The 14,674-nt window shown below is 38.2% G+C and overlaps 1 protein-coding gene across 6 annotated transcripts in view; it reads left to right on the top strand.

The window, feature by feature from the left end:
• The window catches only part of ENAH (ENAH actin regulator), a 94,724-nt gene that overhangs the window by 42,670 nt on the left and 37,380 nt on the right, over nt 1-14,674 (top strand). For all 6 annotated transcript variants that reach the window (XM_062606022.1, XM_062606023.1, XM_062606025.1 and 3 more), the window contains exons 2-3: nt 4,937-5,102; nt 7,126-7,303. In XM_062606022.1, coding sequence (XP_062462006.1) covers nt 4,937-5,102; nt 7,126-7,303 — 344 coding nt within the window. The remainder of the gene's footprint in view (nt 1-4,936; nt 5,103-7,125; nt 7,304-14,674) is intronic.

The raw sequence follows: 14,674 nt of genomic DNA, 5'->3' as shown, positions 1-14,674 counted from the left end.
TGGAGTTTCTTTCTAGCTTTGTGCCACATGGTTTGAAAAACCTCAACAGGCGTTTGATGAATCAGCGTCTCTTTCCATTCCTTCCACAAAGACTGCACACTGAAGAACATGTTGTTATGTTTCTGTAAATTGAGAACATAGCAAAAAACCCCTGAATCACCAGAAGAAGTGGTAAAGGGATAGGATTTTCCAAAAACCTCACTGTTACATCACTGACAAAAATACTAAAGGTTGAGAATTGGAGCAATCGCAGCTTTTCCTTGCTCTTGTTAGTATATTTAAATGATCTTTTGGGTGACTGCAATTGTGCTGTTTTCCATATGAGTTTGATTATTTAAGTCTGTTTATTCATTTTAGCTCTTGAGAGAGGAAATCCAAGCATCCACTTTTTGGGAAGAGTAGTAAAAAGAAAATAAAGGCTTAGGTCAGCAGACTGTGCATTGGTGTCACTGTGCATTTTGCTTAAGAACTTGGGATGGGAAAGAATGAACACATTCCATCTGGGCAAAAGAATGGTGTCTGTTAGGGTTCAGTTTGCTATGGTTTTTGAGCTTTCCATATGATCTCATCACTGGAGGAGGAAAGTATATTCTCCCATAAGAATAATCTTATGATTCATTACTACTGTGTTTTTTTTGTCTGAGCCTTTTGAGTGCCAGACCTCTCCCCACTCTCTACCCCAAATAAAAAACAGCCACCCTGTATTTGGCTTTATATGGTATTGCTGTAGGTGGACTTAACCAGAATAATGGTTGGCTTTAATAATAAGAACCTTACATCTTTGTCAAGAGAAGAACTCCACCTGACATATATTTATCCAACTATTTGTCAGGCTTTACACTTTGGGAAAAGACCTTGTATGCTTTGTTTCCTAAGTGGCAAGCGCTGTTTTGCATAAATGTTGCCTTTTATCAATTTTCTATTTTACAGGATATATATAGCGTATGATTTCATATACTTGGTTCAGTAAGTTTTCTTGGGAACAGACAATTTCTTAATCTTAGTTAAAATTTGATTGTCACTCCAGTTCCCCAGCCCACTGCCCCAGTAAGTTAGCAATCGGTTCTTTGAGCAGCTGTACATTTTGGCATTAGTATTTGGAGCTTGAGATGGATCCCTTCACTTGTTCTGCTGCATCCCCTAATGAGTTCTCATGTTGGGAAGGTACAGGCTAATCCAAGTGTAATGTTTCTGGAACCATTATACCTGTATAGTACACCAGAAAAAAGAAAATCTATAGCTGGGCAAGTAAACCCTGTAGGCTGCTTTTGAAGGCCTAATGACATGGCAAATAAATGAACATCCTTTATTCTTTTCTTTTGCAACACGACTGTAGACAATTTGTTTATTTCCCACCAGTGTTAAATATAAAAAGGGTCTTTGTGACCAGACCAAAGTGATTCTGGTGCAGTGAATGAAGTAAGTCATCCTGGCATCTCACAGTTCCTGCAGTCTAAGGACGTGCGTTACAGAAAACCCTCTAGACTGTGAAGAGCTCATGTATAAACACTGAGATCAGTGAAGACCTGTTTCCTGTTAAAAGTACAGCAGGGAAGTGTAGTAAGTTAAAAAGGAAGAAATATAATAAATGATGCTGTTCTGATTCACTCTGCTCTTGTTCCTTTGAACTGAAGTTTAAATTTATATTTGTAGGAGAATACAAAGGGCATTGGCTGAGGTTCTAGTAACAGTCTGTATGTTAAACTTAGCATTATCCTAGGAAAAGATGGATCACGGAAAGAAAACTGAACTTTGTTTTTTGTTAGATCTGTCAAAGATAGTCATGACCTAACAGCATGGATTTTTGATTTGCTATAGCCCTTTGAAGTTCAGGTATGCATCTTGTTTAAAAAGTGATTTTTTCGAGACTTAAATACTAAACTTTGTGGTGTTTATTTGCTGTAATATGCTATATTCAAATATTAACTATCAAATGGTCATTGAAAAACAGACCTAAAAGGTCTTCCTTGCTAAAGCTTATGCCTCCATGCTCGTCTTCAAAAGAAAATGTAGTAACTTTAGAGTGCAGAACTTCTTCCTATGAGAAAGAGATTGAATTAAATCTCCTCTACATCTAGTAATGTGCAGCTATTGAACCCTGGGACAAGGCTAGCACACTGTGATGTTTTAATTTGTTTCTGACAGGGATAGCTTCATTTTTCTGTCTTCCCGCTGCATTCTGATAAAGAAAGTGATGGGTGGTGGGAACTGTTGGCAGGAGGGGAGTGTGTCACCTCCAGATTGGTACCTGGATATGAAAATTATAGACCCGGAACATTAAAATTTTAGTTATAGGATTTGTGTGAAATGAAGGCAAAAGGCTTATTGTGTAGTGATTGAATAGGTCAACTGGAAATCGTTTGTATTTGTCATTTTTTAAAGGATGTGAATCATCTTACATTTTTATATGAGAAAGAGTAATCCCCTGCTATTAAGAAAATTCTTTTATTTTAAATGGAGCATGAAGTATTTGAGATCTTGACTTGTGTAATATTTCCAGTTCTAAGGCATAGCCCGAGAAGTGGAACTAAAAATAGTTTAACAGTTGTTAAAGAAAAGCTAGAAACTCTACTCAAGGTCAACTTATTTGTGCATATGAATTACGCCGCTTGAATACTAAACAGTTCTAAAACGAGTAGGTGTTTTTTTCTTGTTATGTTAAATAAGACAATGTAAAAACCTCTGTAAGAGGCCTATGGAAGGACCTTGGCAGGGCAAAGAGTGAGAATGCTCTGAATAAGAACATCTGAACTTTGATGGTTTGTCCTACTAATTAAGTCTTCTGATCACCGTACCATTATTCAATCACACTCTGATTCTACCTGCATTGTGATTGGAACATATTAGCTTATACTCATAGCCTCAATTTTTAATAGAATCTAAATGATTTCTCTTTTAATCTGTCTGACACATGATTGAGATAAAGTTATTTTTTGGCAAGAACGCTGCAAACCACGTGGCACTGCTTCCAAATCGGTATCTGGGTCCTGTCACCTGTAGTTTATTATGCTTGTGATTGATCCAACCTCAGATGTAGCCAAAACTTGGTTTGGGTTCAGAAATCTTCCAAGTTTCTTGTAATACTATTATGCATTTTAGAAAAAACACTACTGCTTGTTGTGTACTTTGTGAACACATTGTTTCTAGGTTTGAACATCTAAGATTGAGTGTGCCAAAATACTTCAAACCAAAGAAATCCGGTCAATTCTTGCACTGTCCTCTTCTCAGATGTGAGAACTTTATGTACCTGTGGCACGTTTTTAGTGGGACTGTGAAACCCCTGAAACTTGTCAATAGCTTTATTTTCTTTGCATCTGATCTTTCTTTTTGCATTCAATGTGGTCCTTTTAGTCTAAAATGTAAACTATGCTTAGAAAAGAAGCACTCTATATATGTGTATTATAATTTTACTATCCCTACATTGAACAAATTTCTGGCTAGAAAAAGGTGGTTTAATTAGAGGATGTTATCCCATTCTGATCTAGTTGCTGAATAGGCTATGAGACTGCAACCCATATGCCTTTTAAAATCAGAAATATTGATTCTCTTGTACACATAGGAGACATCATCTCAATATTCTCTCTTCTCCCCCAGTCTTGAAAAGCATCCCAGTGTTGAGTTCTTTTCCAACTGCTGGAGCACTGTGGAAAGTGTGATAGAAATTGAGACTATGTTTTCTCAACAATGCCAGTACTGAAAGCTAACAAAACAGCTGGATACAGTGCTGAGGTTTTGTGTGTCAGATGGAAATCATATACTAGGAAATTCAGCATATTCTTGTTAAAAAAACCACCAACAAGCATGACAGCCCCCAAAACCAAGCAATCAAACAATAAAAACCCACCAAAAAAAAAAACTCCAAGAAAGACTGGGGAGAGTTGTGTTCTCCCTCCTTTATGAAATATGAAGGAATATTTCACTACTTTCCTTTCGTAATTTATGAAGAATGCATGTCTCTTCAGCCTTCTCAGTTCTCCAAACGGCAGGCCACATGCCTAGCAAGCCAGGCATCATGTGCTTTCTATAATGTTGGATGTACTGGAGTGGTATGTTTGGAGAATTTGCCTTACTGATAAGAAATAATTCCTTTCTATTTTTATTTCCTGTCTGCATCTGGACATTTCCTGTAAAGACAACTTGTGTAGTATCACCCTCTCACCCCCTCCTAATAAATGGTGTGTTTATGGTACATCATGCTTTCTTGTGTTTCTAGTTTGAGGACATTCATGATATGCTTCCTTTTAACTTTAGGCTATACAATAGCTTCCAGATGACTGCCATAATAATCAGAATTAGCTACTGATAGCAGTTTCCTAATGGAATTGTACTTTTCAGTAATGAGGAGAACCTTTTCTCAGAGAGGAAATGTTATAATTGTAAGAAAGACATTTTTACAATTGTAAGACATGTCAAACCAAAAAGGCATTTAATTTCTGAGCAGGTGAATTTGTTGCTCTGAACTTTATCCTGTGTGTGTGTTTCCTTCTATGTATGTTAAGATGAACAAGTGGACTTCCAATCCTTATTTCTTGTAGAAGTCGTATGGAGCCAGTGCATCTCCAGGTTCTTTGTAATTCAGTCTTTGCAGTAAACTTTGTGCATGGTTATGGCATTTAATTAAAATTATGGTGGGTGGTGAGCAGAAAGGAGGGGAGAAACCCTGTGGGGGGAGAAGTGCAAAAAAAAAGAAAAGTAAATCACTTTCTGATCTCTTAGTAATAGTTTAGCCTGTTTGTCTTGACCACAGCGTTTCAAAATGAACACCTTTAAGCAAAATGACAAAGTGCTACTGGTGTTATGTATTTAGAAAGGTGGATGTTTCAGCAAGGAGCATTGCTTTAACATTTTGAGTTTAAAAAGCAAAAGCTAACCAAAAAGACGATGATTTACCGTAAGTAATCTTATGTTCTACTCCAAAATGTTTGTATTTTAACAGTGAACAGAGTATCTGCCAAGCACGGGCTGCTGTAATGGTCTATGATGATGCCAATAAGAAATGGGTACCAGCTGGTGGATCAACTGGATTCAGCAGAGTTCATATATATCATCACACAGGCAACAACACGTTCAGAGTTGTGGGCAGGAAGATTCAGGATCATCAGGTAAGCAGATCTATGCAAATTTGGAATAGGAATCTGAAGCTATTTTTGTGATTGTTTTTAACACTAAGAAGTGCATCTTGAGTAAAATTATGGGAACTGTAAATATGAAACAATTTTATTTTAAACTGAAGTAGCAAAACTGTATTACGGCTTTTTCCCCATAAACTAAGCACTTTACATACCTCCAAGGCAAAAGTCCTTGTGCACTCTTTTACCATTCCTTCCTACAGATAAATATAAAGGCTAGTGGTGTAGACAAGACATCTGATTTCTTTAAAGGTAAAGTGGCAACATAAAATCTTTTCTTCTTCCCTGTTAACTGCAGTCTATATAGGTACCAGCAGTTCTTTTGTAGCTCTTTATGAAAAGTTGGATGCATGATACCTCATTTCCCCAGGTCATTGAATTCCAAAAACTTCTGACATTTGGTAGTGCTCATCATCTACCACTTCAAGAGATTGAGAAGAGAGCTACAAGGATTACATCTAAATTTCCTTGATGAAGTTGTTAGATCTTGATTAAATGGCAGACTTAGCACTGTGTCTTGAAACATGGTGAGGTTAAAAATCTAATCCTTTTGTTTGAGTAAAGCTTCTGTATCTGTTTCCCTCTCTCCCAGCATTTATAAACAATTCTTTTGGTCTATTCATTGTCATTTCTCACAGGCCTGAAGCATACACTGATCATCTGCTATGTGATTTGTTGTTTGTGCTGGTTTTGGCTGGGATGGAGTTAATTTTCTTCATAGTAGCTAGTATGCGGCTATGTTTTGAATTGTGCTGAAAACAGTGTTAATAACACAGGATGTTTTAGTTACTGCTGAGCAGTGCTTACAGAGTCAAGGCCCTTTCTGCTCCTCACACCACCCCACCAGTGAGCAGGCTGGGAGTGCACAAGGAGTTGGGAGGAGACACAGCTGGGACAGCTGACCCCAACTGACCAAATGCATATTCCAAACCATATGGCATCATGCCCAGCATATGAAGTTGGGGGAAGAAAGTGGAGGAAGGGGGGAGATGTTCAGAGTGATGGTATTTGTCCTCCCAAGTAACCATTCTGTGTGATGGAGCCCTGCTGTCCTGGAGTGCCTGAACACATGCCTGCTAATGGGGAATGGTGAATGAATTCCTTGTTTTGCTTGTGTGCGTGGCTTCTGCATTACTTATTAAAACCCCTTTATCTCAACCCACGAGTTTTCTCACTTTACTCTTCTGATTCTCTCCCTCATCCCACTGGGGAAGAGTGAATGAGTGGCTGCGCGGTGCTTAGCTGCTGGCTGGGGTTAAACCGCGACATCATTAAATACTTATTTGAAGTAATAAAGGGTCTGTGTGAATTCATCTGAGAAGAAACATGTTTTTTTCCTCCCATTATTAGGTGGAAAAAGGTTAGAGGATATAGTTATCCAAGTGCAATGGGATCCTCTTAGTGGATGGCTTGTAATAAGTGGTTGTTCTACTAGCTAGAATTTATCACCTTTTGTGTGAGCCATAACGATCTTGCAAAATGATACCTTGTGATGCATAGTAGAAGTCCCCATGAGCTGCTGTTGAAAGCACTGCAAGCTAAGGGGTGCAGCAGCCACAGAGAGAAGGTGATAACTTGGTTAAAAAAAACAGTTCTGACAAGTACTCTGTGAAGCTAATGTAGAAAATAAAAAACCTAATGCATTTCTGAGATCCAGATGCATATTCGTATTAAGTACTCTGCTATTAAAAGCCAGAACTGTTGATATTACTACATTGCTGTTATGAAACATCACTGAATCTTTAGAAATGAGAATGCTTAAACTACACAGTTGATGGAAAATATCTCATTAGTCCCCTTGTGTATTCTCATCACTGATTTCATGCGGCATTGGAATGAAAATGGAAATGGTTATGTCCCTCAGCATTGTGATTTTACAGATTATGGGTCTTGAATTAACCCACATGGTTAAGGAATAAAATCTGCATGAAGCTGAAACTTGTTGTGCAAAAGCAACTTTAAACATAAGTAACTTTTTATTTTGTAATGTTTCTAGGTGGTAATAAATTGTGCCATTCCGAAAGGGCTGAAGTACAATCAGGCTACACAGACCTTCCACCAGTGGCGTGATGCTAGGCAGGTGTATGGTCTGAATTTTGGCAGCAAAGAAGATGCCAATGTCTTCGCAAGTGCCATGATGCATGCCTTAGAAGTATTAAATTCACAGGAAGCTGGTAAGAGTCTCTGAGCTTTTTCTTTTTTTACAAGATTGTTCAAATACAGATGGAAAACATTCAAATATTTATGCATAGAAGTCAATAAGTTGTTTCTAATCATGATTCAGCCTCTAACCATTTTAATTATTTGGGAGTTTTGTCTACCTAGTTGATGTTTTGTAATAGTGAATCTCGACTGCCATCCATGCAAATGGGATTCCTGATGAGTAAATTGATTGTCATATTATCTATTGCATAGAGAAAGCTGCTGGTTTTGCCTTTTGTTTAAGGAAACAACACCAAAACTCCTGACCAAGAAGTGCGTACCTCTTAATCAAGGTACTTTTGGGGATTTCTAGAGGTGTTCTTAATGTGTATTGGTATTTTCACTTTTCATTGACCACCAGTTTATTATAAACGCTCTAGGGTTTTTTTCCTCCAAATCTGGGAATTTTCCTCCAAATCTGGGAAGTCATCTTCTTCGGCAGTCCTTACCATACAAGAGTTTTCTAGCTTGGAGACCTTGGATCCAGGGGTAACATTCAGATGAACGCATATAATCTAGACAACGGGTCTATGAATGTGAAGAGCAGGGTGGCATAGAGAGTTTAAAATGTAGGTGGAAACATTAGTGGCTGCACAGCAAATTGATCAGTATAACACTGAGACACAGAGAGGGAGGTTTTATTTTAAAAGACTGAAAGAGACTTTAGTGTTCTTGTAACCAAATGAATTCTTTTGTCCTCATTAAACTTTAAAGGTTGTGTAACAAGAGATGGTACTTCTGAGCCAGTTTTCTCTTGTGAAGAAAAGAGGCTGTAGATGACCTTACTAGGGCCGTCTCTCAGCAAAAAAGGGTGACTTTTCAAGTTGCTTTTCATTCTGACAGTTTTTTCAAGACCTAACGTTTGAAACTAAGTGTTCTAGACCAAGGAGGATATATTCTGCAGTGCTTATGCTGTTATGTAGCATATGAGGCCAAAGTAGAAAGGGTAGCTAGAGGTAAAGCTTTCTTTTTGCCAGCTAAAATAATCTAGCTGTGTATCCCATTCTGCTACCTCTTGCTTGGATATTTTCTCTTCTAAATCCCTCAGTTCTCCTTTCCCTCAGGGTTACTCAATTGTAAAATGACTGCGTGTATATATGCATATATTTATTTTCATCATTTAGTTTAACTCCTTCCCTTAACACTAACACCGAGCTACTAGAAGGCTGAAATGGCATAGGCAGGCATGACAGTGCTCATTTTTTAATTAGCCAGTGTGTCTGTTTCTTCATTTCATTGATTATTGTGATTTGCCTAATGACTAGTTCTCTTGCTGCTTTATGCAAGCTGTATGTGGGCTAATGGCTACGTCGTTAGATTCTTCAGTAGTAGAAAATGTATTGAGCTAAGATGCAGCTTCAGTTTGTGAAGACTTGGATAAAACTAAAATCATTTTAGTTTTTTTTTTAACTGTAACTTTAGTTATACAAAACATCATTCAAACAACTCAGTGCAAAGAACTCTTTTTCCTGTTGGCATCACTTCAGTAGTTTCTTCAGTGGTGAAGGAAGGGGAGCTGAGCTTTGCAATGAGTCCAGAAGTGATTGCACTTAGAATTCAGTCCTCTGCTCATCCCAAGTTGTGAATTCCTCCAAATCACTCTGCCAGTAGTCTCTTCACTGACCTCTGAAATGGCCCTTCAGTTTGCATTTGTCTGCATCATTTGGTTTATTACCAATTAATCTCTTAATGATTGTGGAGAGGTTTCATTTTCAGGTGGATTTGTGTGTGATTCAGTTAAGTATGACTAATACCGTGTCCAGGTTGCTGGATACAGTGCTGTAGTCTGTCTGGCTTGTTCTTTGTGCCTTTGAGATGTAGGTCTGACAAGGAGATGACATAAGTTGCATAATTATGTTTGACAGTGACTGGTGGTGACCCTCATGTTTCCTGAATGTAAGGTAGTCACTTCGTTTCTCCTTCTTGTGATTTGACTTGGTAGGAGTCAGTACAAAGCTGACTACAAGCATCAGAAGCTAATGGTGTACTTGTCAGTACAAGCATCAGAAGCTAATGGTGGACACCATTGGCATAGGAGGAGATAACTGTCCTCCTATAATTTCTGTCAGCCAAGAAAGATAAAAGATTAGCTGTCACTTACCTATTTCAGATATATAACAGATATAGCCATCAGGATCATAAAATCATAGAATGGTTTGGATTGGAAGGGACCTTAAATTTCATCTATTTCCAGCCCCTGCCATGGGCAGGAACATCTATTAGACAAGGTTGCTCCAAGCCCTGTCCAACCATCCAGCTGAAGCTTAATGTTACTGCTGTCACTTCAGTGGCTGAAGATGAGTAGTTTTGCACTGCTGCTTGTGAAGAAAAATCCTAATTATGTATGTGGAATTGCTTTGAAAGCCTACTGCCATTTCCAGACAATGTTTAAAGGTAAATGTTTATAATGCATCTGTGTTAGAAAACTGTCAAAAAGTGTCCCGAAATTTTATCAGCTGGGAGGTTTGTCAGTTCATGATCTTATATGTATTACTTGTATCTACATATTTTTCTGACATGTATCAGTGTAAGATGTAAGAAAGATGAAGTATCTTTCTAAACATACCTGCTTTGATAATGGAAATAGGATACTAAGTAGTTTGTAGTTTAGAAGCAAATTAGATTCCTTGCTCAAAGTTTAATGCATTTCTTTTCTCTGTGGTTAGTATAACTTCCTAAAAGTGCAGCTAGAAACGAATCCTTGGTGATAATTTTTTTCCCCTTAGCATCACTGATACAGCTGAATATTTATTTATACAGTTCACTGGCTTTGAGGCTCTGATACTAGCTTTTCGCTTTAGGAGACGGATTTCAACACCCCCAATTATCCTTTTTTGAGATGGTGTTGGGGGGTTCTGTGTTATGAAAGGAATTTGTGCTAATGCATGAAGATCAATATGTTACGTATGGATAGTTTTGTTTCTTCCAGTTTATCCGCTAGACTCAAACATTTCTAACACGTTTAGTCCTAGTTGGTATTCTGCTGATACTGCTTCAAAAATCTGTACCTGAAGAGAACAGCTTGTCTCTAATAATTTATGTGAATTGCTGTGTTTCCTACTGTATCTAAACCAGCATATAGACTCTCCAGCCCAGAATAAAGAAAACCTATATGGATGAATTCCCTTTACTCTAGAACTGCTTACAATTAAAGTTTGGTTCTTGCAGTGTCCTTATTTTCTGCTGTGTTTTCTCATTTTTGGCAATTTCTTTTATTAGCTTGGTTATTTTACGTTATATTTTATTCATAAAAGGCAAACAGCTTTAATGTTAGCTGAGCATAACTGCTCAGAAATTCATAAAGCTGCAGATGAATTTGAAACTCTGTGCAAAGGTTCACAGAAATCTAAACGACTTCTGAGGAATATTATTTTGTGAGCATCCTTTTGGTTTGCAAGTCAGCTGTTCCTTACAGCTCTCTTACCCTTTTTTTGTTATATATAAAATGACACGGTGTCCTGCTGTTGCATGTATTTGAGCAATGCCATTGATCTTTGGTGGCAGTTGGCACCCTCAGCTGTTCTGCTGGCTCCTGTGTGTCTTGAGGTTGTTTAATTTAGGATCTCCCTCTAGTGGATCTGCAGAGCAGAGGCGAAGCCACTGGGTGCCTCTCCCACTGAGCACCCAGTGGTGGGTATTTTGTCCTTCTGATGAGTTCAGAATGCATGGTAAAAGGCTTTACTGCAACTGGCAGTTTTCTCATTGAGACCCAATGCAGCTTTGTCTCAAAGGGCTCTGAAGGGATGGCTGCCTTGTCAGTGAAACTGTTTGAAATACTGTATTAGTTCTTTATCCTCTCATAGAATCACAGAATGGTTTGGGTTGGAAGGGACCTTCAAGATCACCTAGTTCCAATCCCCTGCTTTGAACACTGCCAGGGATGAGGCAGCCACAGCTTCTCTGGGCACCCTGTGCCAGCACCTCAGCACCCTCACAGGGAAGAATTTCTTCCTAATGTCTAATGTAAATCTCCTCTCTGTCAGGTTAAAGTCATTTCCCCTTATCCTGTCACTACAGGCCCTTGTCAAAAGCCCCTCTCCAGCTTTCTTGTCAGCCCCTTCAGGCACTGGAAGCTGCTCTAAGATCTCCCCAGAGCCTTCTCTTCTCCAGTCTGAATAAGCCCAACTGGCTGTCCCTAATTCCTCTTATGCTTGAATTCTGTTTATTGAAATAAATGTAAAAGTCAAAGTGTTTTCACTCTGTTCTGGTTTGAATGATTGCCTTAGCTAGTAGCTCTTCGCCCAGACCCTATTTTCCTGCTGGCTGGTCAAGCAGATTGTAGGCCATCTGCAAATCCAGAGGAGAAAGACAACACAGGACTACGCTTTCTCCTGGAATTTTAAGGTAGATTACTAATGCTGCAAGTTCCTCCCCAATATTGTTTAAGAGATACGTTACAAATGAACCAAAATTTGTTTCTGGGAAAAGCTTGGAAGACTTACTCGTTGCATTAAGTAATTGTCTGAGGTGGTCAAAAGTTACACCTTCATCAAATGACAAGTATGTGTCATCAGTTTAAGAGGTCACTTGAAGAGGATTTCTGGCTTTGAGGTTTTGTGCAGCATGGTCAGATACTCAGTAACCAGTCTTAGTGGTATAAAGATGATTGCTTTCTGCAAAGGGTTTGCATTGCAGTACAGAGAAAATTTTCACGTCTGCATCAAGTAGAGCTCAGTGTTGTAATCAAAGTGACTCTGGAATGAGGGAAAAACCTCAATGAAAGGAAAGTGGCTGAGAAAATTCTCTGATGCGTGAGGAAGTTGATTATTCCTTTGAAGGAATAAGGGCAAGTAAGGGAAGTACATGCTGGGAGATGGGGGGGGAACTAAGGGGCATCATCCTCTGTTTTCCTGCAGAAAGTACCTTCTAGTTCAGCTGGAATTAGGGGTGTTTTGTGTGGCATGTGTCTTCAGTCTCAGGAAAGCCTTGCTAAGAGAGTAAGAAACTAAGTATGAGATTTATATAGGTGTAATTTGCATTTGAGGAGATTCTTTGGGTTGTTCACTGTGTAAGACGAAAGCAGCAAAAGAAAAAATGAAGGATGTCATACAGCTGTAAATAAGCCTGTTCTCATTCTTTTCACTAGAATCACATATATGTAAAATTCCTGATTGTTTTTGTACGGATCCTTAACAGTTATGTGTTAGTTCTTGACAAGATTTTGGGCATTCTGGATATAAAGGCAAGGACAAAAATGGCTTCAGTGAAGCTGTTCTTATATTGCCTTAGATGACATTTTAATTCATAGGAAAATGGGGAAGAGGAAAAAGAAACAGAGGTTTTGTTAGTCTAATCTTGGAAAAAAAAAACCCTTGAGGTTAAAGTGCTTTGAAATTATGACTAAACCTAGGTTGTTTAGTTATAAAATAGTCAAACCTTTATAGGGAAAAGATGCTTGTTTTTTCCACAGCTGTATATTGATGTGTGGTCCTTTCTCTTACAGAAAAGGTAGTTCATTAAATCCTTGCTGGGAGGGGAATGCACTTACTCCTATCATAGATTGAATAATTTAGTATCTTTGGGAAATGCAAACTGAAACAAAAACTGGGGTTGCCTAACTGGAGTATATGTAGATGTTAAAGGAGAATGAAAAGAGAAATGTATATGCAGGTCTGAAGGGGATCTCGGGCAGTTCTCCTCATACTGTTTTGGTTCACATCACGCTAAGGCTTGTTTTGAGGGGAAAAGTTACTCTACTGCAATGAAGTAATTATGCTATACCTATACTTTGGTAGGCCTCTGGAGCAGGCTGTCAGCATTCCCTGTCAGAATGGAAGTAACATGATGTGATCAGAGATTGGATAATAATCTCTATTTTTGCTAGCAAGCTTTTTCTTTGCCTTTAATTCTGGTTAACTAATCCTGATGTGTATGACAAAATAATGACCTAAAAGAAGTTTTAACTGTTTATTGAACAAAACTCCATTACATTTTAATTACACATAAGATTATTGAAAACATCATCAGTGTTAGTTGTGGTATTTGGAAGTGAAGGGGGAGATTGCTAAATTTACAGAGTTATACTCACTTTTAATGGCTGCTTGTGTGGTTCTTAAGAATTAGTGGTGGTCTGTCAGGTGAAAGCATTAAAGTTTGGGTGGGCAACCCAAAGAATTTCATTAAAATTTGGTAGTTGGTCTTAACCACATGTCAAACTTCTTCTATGTAGAAGTACATTCACTTTGTGGATGAAGTATTGTTTAATAAACATTGGGGAATGTTAATACATTTTTCTTCTGAGGGTTCATATTGTTGTCTCAAAAATATCAGTAGATGTAGCTGTATTAAATCTGCTGCCTTGTGGGAACAGGTTGGTGGTGTGAAATTGTGAACATAATTGTGAAAATACAGCTTTGTTAGGCTCATTTCTGTAGTATTATATGCAAGCAGTGACCATCACCATCTATAAAATCGCTCCTTAAAGAAATTTTGGCAGAATTGAGAAGAAAAAGTAATAAATACCCTGCAGTAGATGGTATTGATACAATTAACTTGTCATACTTGCTATTCTGAGATTGTGATGTTGTAGTTTTATTAAACAACTGTAATATTCTACTGCTGAAGCTTTGTTTCTATCTCCGCCTGCATAAAAGGATAGTGGAGGGAAAAGCCACAGGCTTGCTTGAGATCACCCAGCAAGTTTGTGCTGAGCCAAGCTACCACCCAGGTTATCAGCACTGTTTCCAAGGCTCTGCTGGCGTTGGTAGGAGGCTGTGCTGGCATTGATAGGAGGCTTGGCTCTACTTCCATTCAGATGTATCTTAATGAATATATTTGTTATTCTTGCCCTTTTTATTACCTTCATCAGGTAACAAAAGTGCTCGTGAAGTGGAAAGCATTTACTTTCAGCATAGAATATGCAACATAAGTTATATCACTCTGCTAAAATAAATCAAACGGATGAGTAAATTAAGTCAGCTGAAGGGACTTGGAAGACGATGGAAGTGAGTATTTGAAGGGAAGAAAAGTCTTAGCTGGAAGATGATTCATCTGAATAGAAGTACTGGGGAATAGCTTTATCACTTGTTAATGCCCTGGCTTTTGACCATTCTGGTCTTGCATATCAGTGTATAACAGAAATCTAGGTCTTAAGGAGTGGTGACTTTTTGCTTCTGTGGAAGGCTAGTTAATGAGTCTCCTCAGACTTTGTTCTGTCATATCCTAGAGCAGGACAGGATCTGAGCAGGAGAAGGAACCAGAGATAAGTAAGAGGTTACTTCACCACAGTCATTTTTCTTATTACTTCCTAGCATAAATCTCTGAAAAATCCTACTTTCTATTCATTCAGAAAACATTTAAGCATTTACTAAAACACTTGTTTTTAAAAGTTATTATATCCCGTA

This window comes from Pezoporus occidentalis, unplaced genomic scaffold, assembly GCF_034315485.1.
Source record: "Pezoporus occidentalis ecotype Australia unplaced genomic scaffold, CSIRO_AGI_Poc_V1 ctg93, whole genome shotgun sequence".
In the NCBI taxonomy this organism is placed as follows: Eukaryota; Metazoa; Chordata; class Aves; order Psittaciformes; family Psittacidae; genus Pezoporus; species Pezoporus occidentalis.
The sequence above is the reverse complement of the archived record's forward strand: the minus strand, read 5'-3'. Positions and strand labels throughout refer to the sequence as shown.